We start from the raw sequence: 19,758 nt of genomic DNA on the forward strand, positions 1-19,758 counted from the left end.
GCTAATTAAAAGTAGAGACGTTATCCTTGGATTGAGAGTTAAATATGTTTTATCTACTTTTTTAAGGGTGTGGTTCCGATGAAATAACTTTTAGTGGTCTACCATACTAGGGCATTTTGAACTATTGGGGTATTTCCAAAATGACTTCACAACAGTGCAAAAAACCTGGTCAAAAAAGAATTAAAACGATACACAACCTATCACATGAACGCACTTTAGACGATAAGTATTCAAATACAAATAATATCCCATTATGCGCGTGTATTGGTATTTTGAACATTTCAGCCATTTAACATTCATACATGTCATCACATCAAGACTACTTTGCCAGTCTACGATGAAATAGCATTTCAATCTGATGCTGTCATCCACTTCCATGGATGTTATGGTATTCCAGAAGACCAGGAACATTACGTTGTACGCATTTTGATGTTGCACTTACCAGGAAACAAGAAATTGGATTTTGAAAATGCCGGTGGGTGCAGCATTTGGATGACACCATCAGTCATCTTACTACAGATCCACGCATACCTTCAGCTGAACAACAACAGACACCTTAGAACGGGTAACCATGGCAACCATCGGATCCCTTTAAACCTCATAAAACCAGTTGGAGTTATGTAAATGGAGCGCTTTCTTGAGTAATTACTAGGTCACATTCTGTTAAAGATGTCGATCGCTACAAGCCTGTGTTTAAAGTGCTCTTTATTGCATCTGCAGCGTCTAAACTGTCTCATTCTTACTAGAAAAGTTTACAAATAACAGCCTTTCAGTTCAGTTGTCTGTAATTTTGGTTGAGCATCCCTTTAAGCGAATCTGGTGTGGCAGTTGTGAGTCTTTCAGCACCCAAGCACATTAATCGACAGATTCTCTGGCAGTGGCATAAATTACTCTACAAGAAGTGGAAGCCAATTTCTGATGATTTACCTTGATGCAGAGGATGTGGGTTCCAGCTTTAACCAGCTCATCTGCCAGTTTAATGTAGTAGTCCAGGGAGTACTTTTGCCTCATCGGGTCAGAAACATCACCTGTATACGAGATGCCTGCCTCAACCACACCCCCCGCCGCTCCAGCAGCCTCCATACCAAGTAGCATGTTTGGTACATAGTTAAGGGAATCAAACACCCTGAAGATGTCCATGCCATTCTCCTTGGCCACCTCACAAAACCTGCAGGAAAGAAAAAATGTCAATAAAAACCTACAGTTTTTTCCTTAGTTATCACAGTCTCACTGACACATACACGTAATGATTCAGTATTTTTGCTACAAATCCATAATGCTCCACATACATACTGCAACACCTGAAAATACACGCTTGACTGATGGTTTTAATGCAGTGTGAGCCGCCAACAGCCTGTGGGATCGCTCAATCGTGGGAGAGACATACCCATCATATTATCCAAGCTGCAAGTAGTAAATCCATCCCATGATTACCCAGCCCTGGTATCTTAATCAGGACATTTCAGAACTAAAATGAGAGCTCACTGTAGCTGTATATAGTGAATTTGCTGTGAGGCACAGCTGTGAGTAAGAGCTGGTGTTAAATAGACACATAACGTGTGCATATTTGTGCACTTCACTTTTGACTAATCCAACCCTTTACAAAATGGAAAGAGCATCTTGTTAACATTCAGGTGCCTCAGGCTTCCAGGCAATATAGGCATTTGCACCACCTTACTAGCCTCACTCTGCGAAGCATATGTGATGCAGTAAAAATCATCTATTAATCAAATTAAATGAACTGTAGATAAACTCTGATTTTGTATGGTTAATGAAGATTGTCCGGTCACTTAGCTGCAAGCTGCTCCATTGAGGGTGAGAAGGAGAAAGTAAGGAGGATTGAAAGGAAACTCAGGGACACGGATCAAAGCCATTAATTACAATAATGTACAAATGTTCAACGCCACCCTCCCAGGAGACACAGAGTGAGGAGGGAAACGAGGAGGGAGGGTGCTCGAAAGAGGCGGAGGTGAGCGAGGTAAATAGATGGATGTGGTTCAGATCCATGCTGTGTGAGAAAAAACAAGGACCATGGAGGTCTGCGAGTGTGTGATTCAATAGGCAGGCGGGCAGAGCAGACAGCTCCCTTTGTCATTAGTCATAAACTCATCTCCTGTAATTTATTTGAGCTGTGGGGACACACCTAATGTATGTGTGGAAGTAGAAGCGGGTGTCCTTGCCCTAGTTGTGTGAAACTGCATGCAGGTGGGTATTGATGCATTTTACCCAGACAGCTTCTGAATCCACTTGTAAAAAAAAGTGTAGTTTTGGAAGCATCTAGATTCTGTGTACGAAAAGGCCTGTTAGAGTCCGATAAGTAACAACCACTAAAAATGTGAAAAAAAATAAAATAAAAATGCAATAACTGGTAAATAATGTGACAAAAGTGCTGAGTTCGAAATGTAGTTAAAAATATGTTTTAATAAAACCCAAAATGAAATAACTAGTCAATAATGTAACAAGCTGTAAAAATTTGTATTTTAATTATGACATTATGAGGCAGGCAAAACATTTTGCCCTAATAGTGTAATAATTTAATTACATAATAAAGTGAGTCAATGATTTATGGATTAAAGGGCTTATTGCTTTAATGTAGAGCGTAGTATCATAATTATTAATATTAAAGCCTTTTGGAGAACCTCGACATTTTTGGTAACTTTCATTCTTACCTTCATATTTTATAAATATATACATATATATATATATATATATAGATAAAAAAGGTAAAAAGTTGTTACATTATTGACCAGTTGTAACATTTTGTGTTTTATTATATATTTTTATAACAAGCTCAGCACTTTTGTTACATTATTAAATTTCAGGTTTTATCAAAGTTGTATATATATATATACACATTTATATATACATTCAATAGGCAGGGGGGCGGAATATATATATATACAGTATATATATATATTTTGGGCTCTAACGAGGCTTGAGGGTATACAGTATATAAAGCTCCATGGGCATTACCAGCTTACATCTCTATCAATGATGTGCAACTCATTGAGCAGGATAACTGGCACACATCATCCATTTGACCTGATTCAATGAGCGAGGCTAGTGTGGTGTGATTGAACAGTGCATCTATTTACAGTGAAAACAGCTGTCATAGTGCATTATCCAACATGTTTAATGCAGGCAGAGCACAGAGGGCAGAAACTTCAGCCGAAATAAAATCATTGCTTTCACAAAGGCTGGGTGCATTAAAAGGGTCGATCGATTTAGTTTTCTTCCTTTGAATGACTTTGTATGAGTGTATAAGGTGCAAAAAAAACAACAAAACAACAAAAAACAAAATGATAACTAAATAATCTCTCCTATTACTGCACAGCAGAGACTAAAATTTGTGCTGCAAATACAAGTAGTTTATGGATAGCTTTTTATGTAGGAAGATTTAACTTCTGTTTTAGAAAACCATGAGCAAAATCATGTCTTATTAAATAACTTAAATCGTCCAATTAAAGATACTAAATCACAGCTTGACTCTATAAAAAATAACTGGACATGAATGACCCTATATTGTAGTTACCATGGAAATGGCCCCATAAAATCACGTTTTCCCCATAATAGGACTGGGTCTGACAATAATGTGGAGGGACTGACAGCCGGCTTCAAGAAAATCACATTCAAATGGATTTTTCTCTGAAAATCAATAAGGCTGGTTGCAAAAAACTCAAAAATAGGACCCGACTGAGGAAAAAGTGAACATGAATTGATCAAGTATTTAGGGCTAAGATAAAGCTGAAGGTAAACCAATAGTTACAGAAATTATTAAATATGTATGCAATGCATCATTGGAATAAAGCATGTATCGTTCAATTAAAAAGCTAAAATATTATTATTTTTAAATTACAAGAAAAAAGAAGGGTACACACAAGGAATTTCTAAATTTGAAGTGTTTTTTTCATCTGTTATAGACCTGTCATGGATGACTTTTTGCTCCTATTTCAAAGAGAAAACTTCATGGAGAACAGTTGCACACACAATTGCAGAGAATGGCCTTGCAAATGTGTTTCATTCTCTGACAAATAAGATAAAAAAAAAACACTGAGTCATCCCGGCACAAAGACTGAAGTTGTGCTCTAAAGTTCATCCTTTCACACAACCCTTGAACCTAGCTGGTAACCTTTCATTGGTTATCCTTTGTGTAGAATAAACATCTGATGTAACATATTTGATTCTCTATCTGATCATTGGAAAAAAATGACTTGGAACGCCACCTGAAGCTTGACCTCTTACTTGGTAAAGTAAAATTCTACTATCATAGCGGTCAAGCATGTTTGAGATATTTCGACTCTGAGATTGGCTGTTTGAAATCGCATACTAACGTACTACTCATACTCAAATTAGTATGTTGTGTGATCACATTAGATGGTATGAAAAAATTGAGTATGTGAGAAATATCCAGATGTATACTATATGGAGACATTTTTTAAGTATGCACGGTGGGTACACTAGTCATACTCAACCACCCCATGATGCATTGCGAGCAGAATGTAAAATCGTCCTGGGACCAGCTTCAAGCTAAAAATCAAAAATCTCCTTTTCAAAACAAAAGCATCTCTTCTTGTCTTCCATTAGCTTTTGTAAATAGGGCTCTTGTTTTGAAGTTAACCTGACATTTTGTCAGTAGCACAATGACTGGTGAGTTTGATAGATCAAATGTCCACATGTTTATATTGTACTTGATCACTTTCTCACTTAAAATGTTTTCAGAACTCTCACCGGTGCCGAATAAACACAGATATTTAGCCTCAGTGTGCTTCAGGTTTTGGTCGTAGGTTCTAAATGCATCTTGGGAAACTTCGAGGTATACTTCAGTGGGAACACTCATCATCCTAGTCATAGTTGACAGTATATACTCATTGAGTTTGTAGTGTATAGTACGGAGTGTGCCATTTCGAACACAACCATGTCACAATTTTTTTTTATAATTTACAAGTTAAATATTTATGAATGTGGGCCCCGACCCATTTCAGAGCTGATTATTAGGACAAATTTACCCTTAACACAGCTGAGACCAGGTGATTTACATGTGTACCCTGTTGATGTAGTTTTTGGGAAAAGATAATGCATATTAATGGCTGTCCGTGTGTGTCCTTACTTAAACACAGCGTTGTCAGGGTAGTTTGTGTAGCCCACAGCATTGGCTCCTCTCAGCAGCATCTGGAAGGGGACATTGGGGATCAAAGCTCTCAGCTCTTGCAGTCTCTTCCATGGACACTCGTACAGGAATCGCATGGCCACATCAAAGGTGGCACCTACCCACAGAGAGAGGCGAACACACATTTACTTCACATTCCACAATCTTGCCTTCATAAATCTTTGTAAGTTCAATAAGTCAGTGCTATACTTAAAATTAAACCAACTTGATCATCCAAGAGCACATACTGAGAAAGATGAGACTAGATTATGAATTCTGGGATGAAATATCTGATCATGGCTGCACGTTCACTGCCAGTTCTGAGGCTTTTATTGTTTCCTTTTGGTCGTCGGTTTAAAAGCTAAGAAATGTTCCAGTGGAAAAAGAACGAGCAATCTCTCATTTCCCTTTCTGGGGGAGTAGATTAGTGATTCTCATACCCGTTTATCATATCAGCCAGAGATATTGAAGCCTCCAGTGATATTCTGCTGATCCAACACTGTCATCATTAAATTTCATTTTCTGAACATTCGTATATTCGTACACGCAGCGAATGCTAAGCCCAGCTGTTAGCCTGGAAAAAGCTTTCTCTGCAATTTAACTTTCCCTTTTTCCCCATTTATACTTTCTCAACCTGATATACTGCTCCATGTCAGCATGTCCTGAACCACCAGTTCCAGGCAATTCTCTGCTTTTGTGTTATTTAATGTTATGATTTCACCATTAAAATAGAATGGTATATGGGGATTTTTTAGGTGGGAGTCAAATCAACTGTATGCTTGAAGTCCTACAGCTGGTCATAACTGCAGGACATTAGCCATAAGCACCGCAGTGGGCTGCCTCCAATCTGCTGTATATGTGGACTGCAATATATCTGAAGCGTATGCAAAACGTGCCGGATTGTACTTAAACTTTCTGTGTGATACAAAGTGTAGAATTTGATTAAAGGCAAAAAGAACAATGTGCTCAACCAAATAATTTAGTAGAAAAGCTTAACTGTCAGTGAAAATAGTGGAATCTTCAAAAATAAAACTTGAGTGGAGCTCATTCTATAAAGCAGGGTCAGATCCCATTTGGGGTCGCATTACACTGAGGGGGTCGCCAGATGCCTTTAAATAACTAAGAATTGTTTTTTAACAATTTGAGCCCATTTTTGCTTATTTTTTTTATCATTTTTCTGCAACTACACCAAACTTGCCATCGTTTAACCTATTTTCATCACTTTTTCTTGCCATATTTTTGCTTTTTATAATGCATTTTTGCTACATTTCTGCAATTTTTTTCCATCTTTTGAAATTATGTTATATATATTATATATTTTTTTACTTTTAAGCCACTTAAGACATAATTTAATTTAAGACACTTTGAAACCCTTTTTTTCACTTTCTCTGTCCATTTTTGGCCACTCTAATTTGCAACTTTTAACCAATTTCTGTGGTTTTTCAAATCAAATTTCACCACCTTTTCCACCATTTTGAGTCACTTTTACCCCATTTTATTTCTGACTAACACAAGGATTTGCATCCAAAAGATGACTATATGTCACTATGACCCAAATAATAATAAACTTCTTGGATAACAGTGGATATCATTCAGATTAATAAATAAATAAATGTGTTTATCACAGATTCATAGAACAATGGACTATCATTTTAATCACTTCATAGATGGCCCAGAAAAAGCTCTCCCTATGACTGTTCTTCAATGTTCATGTCTGTGTTCAACCACCTTCAGGTAGAGTGGTGGTCCCCGGTCTCTGGCACCTTTATTTTGGGGGTTGCGGGTTGAAAAGGTTGAAAACCACTGCTATGAAGAACAAGAAACGCAACAAGTTTCTTCAAACTGCACAAATGAAAAATGAAACAGCTTCAGAGTGTAATCATTTACCAGATAAGGCTTTAAAAAAAAAATTACTCTAGAAACTGCTCAAAGCCATTTTAAAAGTCAGGTAACTTGTAAAGGGCAGTGGGGATTGGGATAAGGTCATCCCTTCTGTTGACTTCACCTAAAAGCCTGTCAGCAACTTCCAATATCAGACATAGTCTTTGGGATTGTCTGCTGAGAGAGAAGAGTGGCCTAGCACTGAAGTCTGGAAGTGATGAACACACGGATCAGGCCATTCCACAGAGACACACAGTAAAACAAATAAATACATGTTAACTCCAGTTCTTCCAGCATAGAATGTAATAAATTGCATAAACACACTAGATTCTCTTTCTAGCTATATTTATGCTGCATGACAACTTGGCCTCCTGGTTGCTTTATTATCTGAAAATCCTCTTTGTAACTCTTCCAGTGAAATGGCCCATGTTCCTTGGAGCATGTTCAAGTGTTCAGAAACACTGATTACAAAAAGTAACTACACACCAGCGCTATCACATCCAGCAATTACCAATCTAATACTCCTCCATCTGATATACGCACCGAGTGTTAAACAGATATGGGAAACCATATAGATACATTACATGACACAGTTCATTTGGCTATATCTTGTATCTCTGGTGTTGGGAGGAATGCTATGTCAGAATGGGACCTAATCCTCAGAGGGCTTTCACAGGCTTAATCTCTTCAATGATTCATTTTGCCTCCAAGCAGCAGGAAAATGTGAAAGCAAATATTCCACATCTGAAAGCCTTCTGTTATAAAAACATCACAGGGACAATACGTTGAGGTTCCAGTCGTCAATATGCACATATCAGTCTACCTTTGGTGATTTACTTTGGCTCAAAGCAATTGAAACGCACACCGTGTGATCGTCTGAATCTGAAATTGGCCTGCAATAAACATGCTTTGTATAGGGGACTCCCTGTGGTGTTCGTCCTGTGGCCAACAAGTGATTTATGAGGAGTGCTTTAAGGCCATTGTTACGAGCTGTCGCAGTCGGACGCGTGTCTTGAAGATCAACTTTTACAGTGCGCTTGTATAATTTGTTTTGTTCCACATAAATCAGTACAAGGCAGAGACTTTTTAGTGCAAACTGGTAGATGTGATTTAAAACCAAAGTGGATGAAAAACAGTGCATTAGCCAGAAATACTTACACATGCTGCTGGAAAGCCTGTCAAACATTTGTTAAAAGCAACAAAGTATAAAGCATTATCATCAAATGTAATTACAATTAAGGGTAAGTACTACTGAGCACAGATAAATATAGAAGTGTCAGCCAAGTTATTCACAGATAAACAAGCACAATTTTGTTACTGCAAGAAATGTAAAGGTTTGGATGATAAAGTTTTGTTTTGAACTAAGAAAGAAAGGAACTCTAGTAACATCTGGACATACACGTTTAGAATGTGACTATGTGAGGTTTACATTGGGGTACACATATATACTGTAGAGTTACAAATCTAATGTCACTACATGCTGCACTTATGGATCACAATCCAGGGTTATGTCTCTGGATTAACATTTTTGGAATGTGTAATACCAGTGCTTACAGAATTAATTAGTCATTTCTAGAAATGGGACAAAATATCTGGCAACAATACATTGTGATATTAAAACATCATAAGGTCTACTTGTTATGCAAGATTCATGTACAGCTTCATTTGGTTTAATTTCTCTGTTTTTGCAGGGTTTTTTTTGGCAAAACGGGAATTTTTGCACTTTAAATAGGAAAAAGTGGTCTTATTTATGTCATTGTTTGTTTTATTTTATTTTTTTTAAATATTCTTATTGATATGAAAAAGTCATACCCAGAGTATGTATGTCCAGAGTTTAAGTAAAAAAAAACAAAAGCATGACTATTTTTCTATATGCAATTGTTTTGCCTTTTTCCCTTTCCATAATATTTTATGGTGTCTTTAATATGGGATCATTATTGTTTATCGTCAGTCTATCGTCCATCGTCTATCCTAGTATCTGAAAATCAGAAATGCTTCTTCACGCAAATGTTTTTCTGACGCACAAAATGAATTGTGCCTTCTGTTTGAACGCAGTTGTCATTGTAGTTTTCATAATTACTGTAATTATTTTATTTAAAAGGGAGTGGGGAGAAAACAAGTCTTTTTTCAAATATTTTTAGTCCATCAAGTCTCATTCAGGAGGCCTTTTTCTTGTTGGTTGCACACCTTTTGATAACTGTGTTCACACATTTCAACGTCAACTGCCCTTGCAAAACAGACCCGTCAGACGCAATACAGATTGGACAAAACAGTGCGAGAGTGCAGACAACCTGCACGCACAACACCATTATGCTTGGTTCTGAGTGCTGAGAAGCAACTAAATCCTTTTGGGTAACATTCAGGTTTCATTTGAGAAATGCCCCACTACCTTGTGTCAGAATGTTTGCCTCTCTGCTGCTGCTCAGGTTAGTACTTTGTGTCATTTTTCAAAGCAGACAAGCACATTGTTAGTTGCCCTTTTCAAAACAACAAAAGATTGTGTGCGTTTTTTTGTTTTTTTTTCCTTCTAAAGCTCAGCTATAAAACATTAGCAAATGCATCCCATGTGGGGTTTGAGCCTTTAACAGCAGACAAGTAATACCCCACTCTGCTGTGGTGTATAGTAAATTTATCGCCCAGATGTTATCAGTAAAATTAGGGCGCCAGCAGTAGCAGAAGACCAACTTACATTCCTGCAAATACCATTTATGTTGAAAGACTCAGCAGGATAAGTGGGAGAAGAAAATGGATTGATGTATGTTCATTTAATATATTTCCTGACTCCATATCATATTTCACAGATGCAGCAGGACGATGCCTTATGGATATTACTTCTTCACTCACAGTAACAACATGTAAAAGCATCATCGTCTCAGGACTCAGCTAAAGTTAACCCACTCGTATATTTGTGTTCTACATCCAACAGTGACAACTCCTGCCGCTGGCACATAAATAGTTGATAAAAACGTATAGGCAGAATTTTTACAAAACTTTTTCATGAACACAACTGACTGTTAAAACATAAAATAGGTTACCCAGACAAAGGACTTCAAAGTTGGTCACCCAGCTCTGTTTAAACATCAGAACTTTATCAAAGAGTTTAGAGGCAAGCCACTCAGTGGGATGTATTCCCTCTTCTCTTTCCTCTTGGTGTTTTATCACAACTGGATTCACTTCAGACCGCAGATTAATCCACACCATTCCTTCAGAAATGTGTATTTACCACGTGTGTTGTTCTTGAAACTCTAAATTCAGCACCTTTGTGTTTTCTTTTGCAGCTTCAGTCGATCCCACTGGGAGCAGGTGTTGGTATTCAGGTCATAATACATTGGCAAAACTTTTTTGCAGACAGAGTGACTGCCGAAATACAACCACATATATATATATATATATATATATATATATATATATTCCTCACCTGTCTAGAAAAGGGATGTCAAACTCATTTTAGTTCAGGTGCCAAATATGGACCAGTTTAAACTCAAGTAGGCTACAGAATGCAGGTGGGGAATTTTGTGTGAGAAATTACAAGATTTGTGAAAAATTGAGAGTTCTTTCAACAATTTGCAATTAAAAATGACTGCTTTCACGTCATATAAACAACGGAAAAGTGTAAGCTCATAAAAAATATTGTAGAGGTTATTAAATTGGTGAATTTGAGAACATATCTACAACTGGATTATTTGGTAATTTACACAATAATTCATGTCTTCTCTGTCATTTTTACTTTCTTTAAACATAATAAAAGTGCTACTTGGGCTTCATAGACACGCCCACAAAGGTGAGCATTTCAGCGTCTTTCGCGCAGTGCTATGTATGTATTTTCTACAGTTTATGTATGTACTGGTGAAAGCCCCACCCCCACGCTCTGTCTCGTGTTAATAAAGCAGCATGAGCTCGGCTACGGAGTGGGTGGGAGGAGGGGGGGCATCCTCTGGCCCTACGCCACCTTGCAGGGAGGAGGAAGTCAGTGTCCCGTCTATAGACACACCCACTAATGAATATGCATAAGTAGGCCACAAATCAGCCTGTTTGTGTAGAGTTGCTCAGAAAGTGACTTTTCAGAGGCTAAAACTCTGGAAAACAGGCGAGTTTGGCAAAATAAACCTCAAATACTATGTTTTTGGGGTTCTTAGAATATATGGGACCTTTAACATTAATGAAATATATTGTTTCGATTTGTCTCATATTTGAACAATGATCTGCTACAGAAACTGATTGAGTCTCTGGTTAAACGTTGGTAATGCTGTAAGTCCTTTCAGAGTCAAAAAAAGCTTTGAATGTCAAATTCTGTCATTTTCTGTTATGATCTTTACAACTGGTCACTAAAGTTTTCATTCTCTGGATATCCACTACAGGATTCTGTGCTTCTTGAAAGCCTCAATGTTAGAATAACACAAATATGACTCACTCACAGAGACCATTTCTCAACTATTCCTCTTCACACGTTAGCTTTTCAAACATAATGTTTTTCTCCCGTGTCGAAAAAGGGCAGAACCTCAACAGGTTTGAGCAACAGTGAGTGATCATTTCTATTCAAAGGCGAGCAGGCAGAAGCTTAAAGTATTGCTCAATTAGGGAGCTATGAGATGGACCAAGGTGATATGTTTTCAATGTCACCAGATTTTTTCAATGGAACAAATGAAATATAGAACATATCGGCCATGATAGCAGGGACAGAATGACAAGTACGGACAGGCGGGCTCTTTTCACACACATTGGAGTGGATGAACACACACAAGGACATTTAATTAAAAATGATTGCTATCACAGCAAAGAAGAGGAAAGTCATAAGACTCCTCACATGGCTGCATTTAGAAGGTGCACTTTTTGCTTTTAGGAAGGGGATGTAGTTGGTTTTCTTTTTCTCCATTTGATCAGACGGCTTTTAAGGTTAATAAGCAAAATGTAAATCAAAATCCAAGACGGCAGCCTTTAACCTTTGGTCCAAATTTAAAAAGAAATCTTACCTCCCCAGTTTTCCAGACTGAACAAGTTGCTGAAGTTGTGGCTGACGAATGGCGAGATCTTCTTCAGATCATGTGTACGAACCCTGGTGGCTAGAAGTGACTGGTGAGCGTCCCTGAATGTGGTATCCATCAACAGAAGGCCTTGCTGCGCACGAACAGCTTTGGCAAATCCCTCAGGACCGTCACGCAGCAAGATGTCTCGGAAACCCACGGGCGGTTCACCTGATTGGAAGAAAAACACCAAAGTTAACATGGATGAGGATGTAAAAGACAAATAGAAAACAACAATGCAGATGTTACTTGTATTTCTTGTATTAACCCTCCTATTATCCTCAAATATTACAAACACATTTTACCCTTGGGGTCAATCTGACCCCAGCAATATTTGCCTCCAGTAAATGAATTTCAGAAAATTGTTGACCAATTTTTTGTTTCAGTCACTTTGTTTATTTGTTGAATAAATAAATAACCCATTGATAATGAAACCTTGAGCTAATCTACAGCGCCACCATCAAGCCAAACTTTTAAATTAGAATTAATTAATCTTGAATAGTTTTTATTCAAATTCTCTCACAAGAGTATGAACCCTATTGGTTATGGTGATTCTTGCAGCGCCACCATCAGGTCATTGGGGATGTGAGGTCACACAGGGGTTACACACAGACAAGTTTTACACAAGGCAAGGCAGATTTATTTGTATCACACATTTCATACACCAGAGAACTTAATATTTATAATAATAAATAACATTTAAAATCATTAACAAACACATTAAATCAACAACAAGACCAAAAATCTCCCTCTCAATCATATGCAGTAGAGAAAAAAAGTGCCTTTACCTTTAATTTAAAAATGTTCACATTGGATGCTGACTTCAGCTCTGCTGGCAGTTTGTTCCACTTCTTTGCAGCATAACAACTAAAAGCAGCATCACCATGTTTACTGTGAGCTCTGGGCTCCACTATCTGACCTGTGTCCATAGATCTGAGAGACCTGCTGGGTTCATACCTGACTATCATGTCACTGATGTATTCTGGATCAAACACATTCACAGATTTATACACCAGCAGCAGAACTTTAAAGTCTATTCTGAGGCTGAGCCAGTGTAAACACTTTAAAACTGGAGTAATGTGTTCTGACCTCTTTGTTCTGGTTCAGACCTGAGCTGCAGTGTTCTGAACCAGCTGGAGCTGGTTAAGCTAAAACAGCTTGGGGTCAAATTGACCCCAGAGAAAGACCAATGCATGCAATATGTGTTCAGAACTCTTAAATATGATCATCATGATAATTTTACACTTAATTGTACCAATCAAATAAAAAAAAAGTCATGAAATATGAAGCAAAAAAAAAAAAAGTCAACTACTGTTTTTCGAATGATGAACATTCAATGAGGTCAAATTGACCCCAAGGAAAATATGAGGGTTAACTGCTTATTAGTATTACTGTGACATCCTCCTAATCAGGTTTTCAGCACCCAGCCAGAGCGTGTGTTACAGTGAATAATACTGTAACTATGGTGCTTACATGGTGTATGTGTCAATCTCAGAACATTGCCTTTCAGCTCAGGCCTTCAGTTACATTTAATACAAGGCTCAGTTGTTGGGCTTATTAGACATCCCACCAGTTTATCAACAGTATTCATACATAAAATGACATTTGTTTCCATTATACATCACAAAAGGGATCAATAACATTGTGTTTCAAAAGTGCTAAATTGCTTTTTGAGTATGAAACAGAACAATGGTTGAGTGCTTTATATCTAGCTATTACAAATAACTCATGTTTTTTTTATTTTTTTATTTAACTACTGTAGAACTGTAGAAATATCAGCACAATTTAAACAAATGAACCAACATCAGCACAAGGACATGCAGCAAAATAATGAACTAAATACCTTGTACCTAGCAAGGTATTCCATCATTGAGACAGTTTCTGCACATGTGCAGGCTTTACTCAATGAGGACCTTGAGGTAGACATTGTTGGACATGTTGGTGCTGGATGAATGCTTCTGGTTAGTGCACAAGACAATAATGTTCCATCGTTCAGACATAAAACAACTGCTAAAAGCATCTACAAGGAGGAATGAAAATAGCTGCAAGAATCCCCATGACAAATGCTGGCGTTTTCACTTCATTACAGCTGAGTGGTCATCCAAACTAGCTCAATGACACAAATCCTTCTTTTGTTTTGGGCCTGGATTGCAACTGAACGTAACTTCAGCATTGAAATATGTACGAGTAGAATGAGGATCTATTTTTTCCCCCACGGCGCTATGATTATGAATCAATTAGATGAGGTTCTAGCAACTGGCTTAGCTGTCCTCCAACCTTGAATCCCTCTTTCCCAGTTGAGGGGAATATCTGCACCTGACCTTTTCTATTGTTTCCCTTTTGTGAAAACAAATGACCTGTGCTATAATTGCCTTTAAGGACCGCATGTGCAAACTGAACTAGGCAGACATGGATTTGATCACATATACAACACAATAAGCAGTGCACACAAGACTTCAGGGAAACTAGGTGAGATTTGTCAAGTCAAATGCTGCTGGAGCAAATAAATTTAGACAGTTGAACTTATCAAGATCAATGTGTGTATAAAAGCATCCACACACAAATGTCTTCTTTACTTGTATCGCACATACTTTGGTTTTCCTTATTTCTTACAACACGTGTCACAACACTGTGGAGGAGACATTAAGAAGTGTGTGTTTCCAAAAAAGAATTCAAGTAAACTTTGGTTTCAAAAGATTCAAATACACAAGCCCAGGTTTGGTTGGTGTTGTACTGCATAGGAAAAGGTGGGTATTGTATTTAAGTGCTAAAATGTTGCCCAAATTCCTATTTGACCGCCTTCCACAGAAGCACACCTATTTATTAGCAGTGAGCTATCACAAGAATCCAGCTGGATTGTGTTTACGACTATGGATGTGTTCAAAATGGCACACTTCGTACTAAACACTACAAACTCTACTGTACAGTATACTGTCTACTATATACCATAAGTGTGGTTAGGAGGATTAGGATGATGAGCATTCAAGGCAAGGCAAGGCAAATTTATTTGTATAGCGCATTTCATACTCAAGGCAACTCAATGTGCTTTACATGATAAAACATTCAATTGTTTAAAATCAATAAGAACATTTAAAATCATCAGTAAAATCAATTAAAATCATCAGTAAAATCATCATATCAACAACATGACTAAAAATCTCCCTCTCAATCATATGCAGTAGAGAAAAAAAGTGCCTTTAACTTTGATTTAAAAATGTTCACATTGGATGCTGACTTCAGCTCTGCTGGCAGTTTGTTCCACTTCTTTGCAGCATAACAACTAAAAGCAGCATCACCATGTTTACTGTGAGCTCTGGGCTCCACTATCTGACCTGTGTCCATAGATCTGAGAGACCTGCTGGGTTCATACCTGACTAACATGTCACTGATGTATTCTGGACCAAACCCATTCACAGATTTATACACCAGCAGCAGAACTTTAAAGTCTATTCTGAGGCTGACTGGGAGCCAGTGTAAAGACTTTAAAACTGGAGTAATGTGTTCTGACCTCTTTGTTCTGGTTAAGACCCGAGCTGCAGCGTTCTGAACCAGCTGTAGCTGTTTGATGCTCTTTTGGGGGATTCCTCTCAGAAGACCATTACAATAGTCCAGTCTGCTGGAGATAAAAGCATGGACCAGTTTCTCCTGATCTTTCTGAGCCATTAAACCTTTCACTCTGGAGATGTTCTTTAGGTGGTAGAAGGCTGTTTTTGTGATAGATTTGATCTGACTGCTGAATGTAAGATCTGAGTCAATCAGAACACCAAGGTTTTTGACTTGGTCTTTAGCTTTTAAAGAACGAGACTCAAGATAATTGCTGACAGCAGTCCTCTTTTCCTTGTTACCAAAGACAATCACCTCCATCGTGTCATGGTTTAGTTGAAGGATGTTTTCACTCATCCAGCAGTTTATTTTTTCTAAACAGTCACACAACACCTCAATGGGACCATGGTCATCTGGGTTCAGTGATAGATATAGTTGTGTGTCATCTGCATAGCTCTGATAATCAACTTTATAGTTCTGCAAAATTTGTCCTAAAGGAAGCATATAAAGGCTAAACAGAAGGGGTCCAAGAACAGATCCCTGAGGAACCCCACAGGACATTGGTAATCTGTCAGATTCAAAGTTTCCAATGCTTACAAAATAGCTTCGCTCCTTCCAGTAGGACTTAAACCATTGCATTACTTTTCCATTTAGTCAAACCCATGTTTGCAATCTGTAAAACAAAATTGTATGATCTACAGTGTCAAATGCAGCACTTAGATCCAACAGAATGAGAACAGATACTTTTCCTGAATCAGTGTTCAACCTTATGTCATTGATCACTTTGATCAGAGCAGTTTCAGTGCTGTGATGAGAACGAAACCTGACTGAAATTTATCAAATATTTTGTTGAATGTTAAGAATTGACTCAGTTGGTTGAAGACCACCTTCTCAATGATTGGCCATGAATGGAAGGTTGCTGATTGGTCTATAGTTAGCCAGTATAGAGGCATCCAGTGTTCTCTTTTTTAACAGAGGTTTCACAGCAGCTACTTTCAGGGATTTTGGTACGGTGCCTGATTGGAATGAGCAGTTAATTATCTGACACAAATCAGTGACAATTGACTTTACAACAGTTTTAAAGAAGTTTGAGGGTATTGTGTCAAGGCAACACGTTGATGGATTCAGCTGCTGAACAGTCTCTTCTATTGTTTTTGGGTTCACTGTAATAAACTCTAACATTGTTGTTGACTCATCCCTCAGTGGTTGAAGCTGTTCAAGCTTTTTGTGATTTTGCTGGTTTGTTCTGATGTTTGACCTTATTGATTGTATTTTTTCATTAAAATATACAGCAAATTCATTGAATTTTCCAGCTGACAGTAATTCAGGGACTATCTGATCTGGGGGGGTTGTGAGCTTTTCAATTACAGAAAACAACGTGCGAGAGTTGACGACATTCACACTGAAGTATACTTCCAAGTTTCCCAAGATGCATTTCTAACCTACAAAGTCAAAAACCTGAAGCACACTGAGGCTAAATATCTCTGTTGATTCTCCACCTTTGAAAGTTCTGAAAACATTTTAAGTGAGAAAGTGACCAAGAAGAAAATCAACATGTGGTCATTTCATCCATAAATGTGCCAGAAACACATTTCTTGTGGACATTTACGCCATTTTGCTACTGACAAAACTTCCGGTGAACTTCAAAACAAGAGCCCTATTTACAAAAGCATTCAAAACTAATAGAAGATAAAAAGAGATGCTTTTATTTTGAAAAGAGGATGATTGACTTTTAGCTTGAAGCCGGTCCAAGGACAATTTTACATTCCACTCGCAATGCATCGTGGGGTGGTTAAGTATGACCCACCGTGCATACTTCAAATATGTCCCAATATAGTATTCATCCAGGTATTTCTCGCGTACTCAATCTTTCCATACAATCTAATGTGAACGCACTACATACTACTGTAATTTTTTATGTCAGATTTCATTCATTTAATTTCATTTTCTTTTTTAAGCAAGAAATATTTAAAACCAAACTGGGCCTGGCTCAGTACAAACTGATTTTCAACAGGTTCCTGCTCTGCAGAACACACAAACACAGCATTCAACATCAGCACAAAACCACACAAAACATACAGTCTCAGACAAAAGGAGGTACACACTGGTGTAAGACTACAGTGTCCATCACTAGTGGTCACAACGGTAGCCAGATGTTTCCCCACAGTCTTTTTAAAAAGTCCAGGTGACCTGTTCCAGGCTCTGGTGAGCTCACAAAAAAAGGAATTTTGTCCTTCCTGTATTCCTGTATTTGTATTCCTGTTAGGTATGGGTAAGATTTGGTTTGTGGTGGATCTTAGTATGAGTAGCACAGGCCCGGAGTAGCTAATCGGGAGGACTTGGACAATTCCCAGATATTTGGGCTGTGAGGGCCTGTGTTTACGCGCAATCCTCAATCATACCGTTCAGTTGATCACGCTACCGAAGTCACTGCGCCTCCACTAGCAGCTCTTTCCTTTTTTTTCCTTTTTTTGAGAAGGGCTTTACTTCCGTCGAGGTTCATCCATTCAAGTTCTCTTGTAAGTGATGCTGATATAAAATACATTTAATGAATTATGAAAAATAGAAAATGTTTTTTCTTTGCAATGTATTAATAAAGAGCTGTATTACTGTTCTAAACTATGTGATTGCAAATTATACATTATTTTCAATGATATTTGAAAAATAGTGACATTTTTTGTTTGTTTTCAAAAAAGGTTACAGCAGAAAAGGTTTGTAACCACTGCTATTTTTGATAAGGATATCTTGTAAAGACCAATGTTGGAGATGTGCGCTCATCTAGAAATAATTCTACATTTTGAAGCAACCCTTACCTGCACTGAATTGAAATATTTTAGAACAATACACGGCTTTACAGAACAGCATGCTCTTGTAGACTCAACATGTAAGGTTAGAACATAATTTTTGTAATAATATGTTTTATTCTAAAGTGGGCCGGTCTGAGGTATGAAGCTCCAGGGCTGAAAATGAGTCCCAATCCGGCCCTAAAGTAGTCCGTAAGTATGTGATTTCAAACACAGCCAAAGTCTCCCAGCCTGGGGCCTCATTCATAACCGCTGCGCACCGGGTCTGAAAGATGCACGCGGTTTCAAAAATAAACGTAGCGTGGGAGTGTGAGCATTGGTACAGTAACTATGACCAGTGAGCACAAATGTTTTGGTACTGAGTTGGTGAAATAAAGCCAGGTTCACGCGGTGTGGGATAAGGTGTGACCAGTAGCACAGCGATTCTCAACTGGTGGGTCGGAACCCAAAAGTGGGTCGTGGAAAGCTGGTCAAAAATAAATAAATACTTAATGTCTCTCATGTTGCACAGGAAAATATATAGATTTAAATTTTTAAAAAGATTATATATTCATGTGTGTTTTCAACAGTTATTTTTGAATAACTAAATTTGGCTGGTTGAATTCTAAAAAAAAAGTGGGTCGCGTGGCAAAATGTGGGTCCCAGGGTGAGACCAGTTGAGGACCCCTGCTGTAGCAGACGTGCTCTGACTGTGCCTGTCTCAGTCCGCTTTTTCTTCACCCTTGTTACATTTCACACTGTTTATAGCAGCGAGAAAGTGCTGAAAAGAACTTGCTTTTTATTTATTTTGTCGTCACTACTATGGCCACTAAATAAAACACCTGAAATGCCTTCAACAATGTGAAATTCCTTCCCTTGTTTTTCATTACCGAGTGTAAAATACCATTGGTCAGCAGCTCGTTCAGATGCAAAAAACCATTCATGCGCTCCTTTGCAATGACCATTTATAGTAAAACGTGGGTATGGGGAGGGCGAGTTCCATGACCCAACCTTTTCGGTCGGCTGTGAATAATAAAAGGGAAAAGTGGGAGCTGGTGTGCTCGGCAGGTTTTTATAAATGGGAAATGTTTTGTATGAATTATACGTAATGTTTTATGAATAAGGCTCCTGGTCTTTTGCTTATCCTCCATTAACTATAAACAATATTATTTTTCCTTGCCTTATTCAAGCGGACACCTTCAAACTGATAATTAAAGTTGAAGTCTTCCATGGTATAACATTACAGCAGTATAGTAGCATCCAAATGAATTGGTTTCACAGGTTCTGCAGATTTCCATCAGCAAAGGCTAGCATGTTGAGCTGGGGTCAACTTCAGTATAAATGATGCAGGATTCCTTCAAATGTGTCATAACTGTTAAATTGT

At 37.9% G+C, this 19,758-nt stretch overlaps 1 protein-coding gene across 1 annotated transcript in view; it reads right to left on the bottom strand.

The window, feature by feature from the left end:
• Nucleotides 1-19,758, bottom strand: part of pcxb (pyruvate carboxylase b) — a 341,179-nt gene that overhangs the window by 69,416 nt on the left and 252,005 nt on the right. Inside the window, exons 15-17 of the mRNA XM_028475285.1 lie at nt 11,998-12,219; nt 5,108-5,264; nt 928-1,168 (exon numbers count right to left, since the gene is read on the bottom strand). Coding sequence (XP_028331086.1) covers nt 928-1,168; nt 5,108-5,264; nt 11,998-12,219 — 620 coding nt within the window. The remainder of the gene's footprint in view (nt 1-927; nt 1,169-5,107; nt 5,265-11,997; nt 12,220-19,758) is intronic.

This window comes from Gouania willdenowi, chromosome 18 (genome assembly GCF_900634775.1).
Source record: "Gouania willdenowi chromosome 18, fGouWil2.1, whole genome shotgun sequence".
NCBI lineage: Eukaryota > Metazoa > Chordata > Actinopteri > Blenniiformes > Gobiesocidae > Gouania > Gouania willdenowi.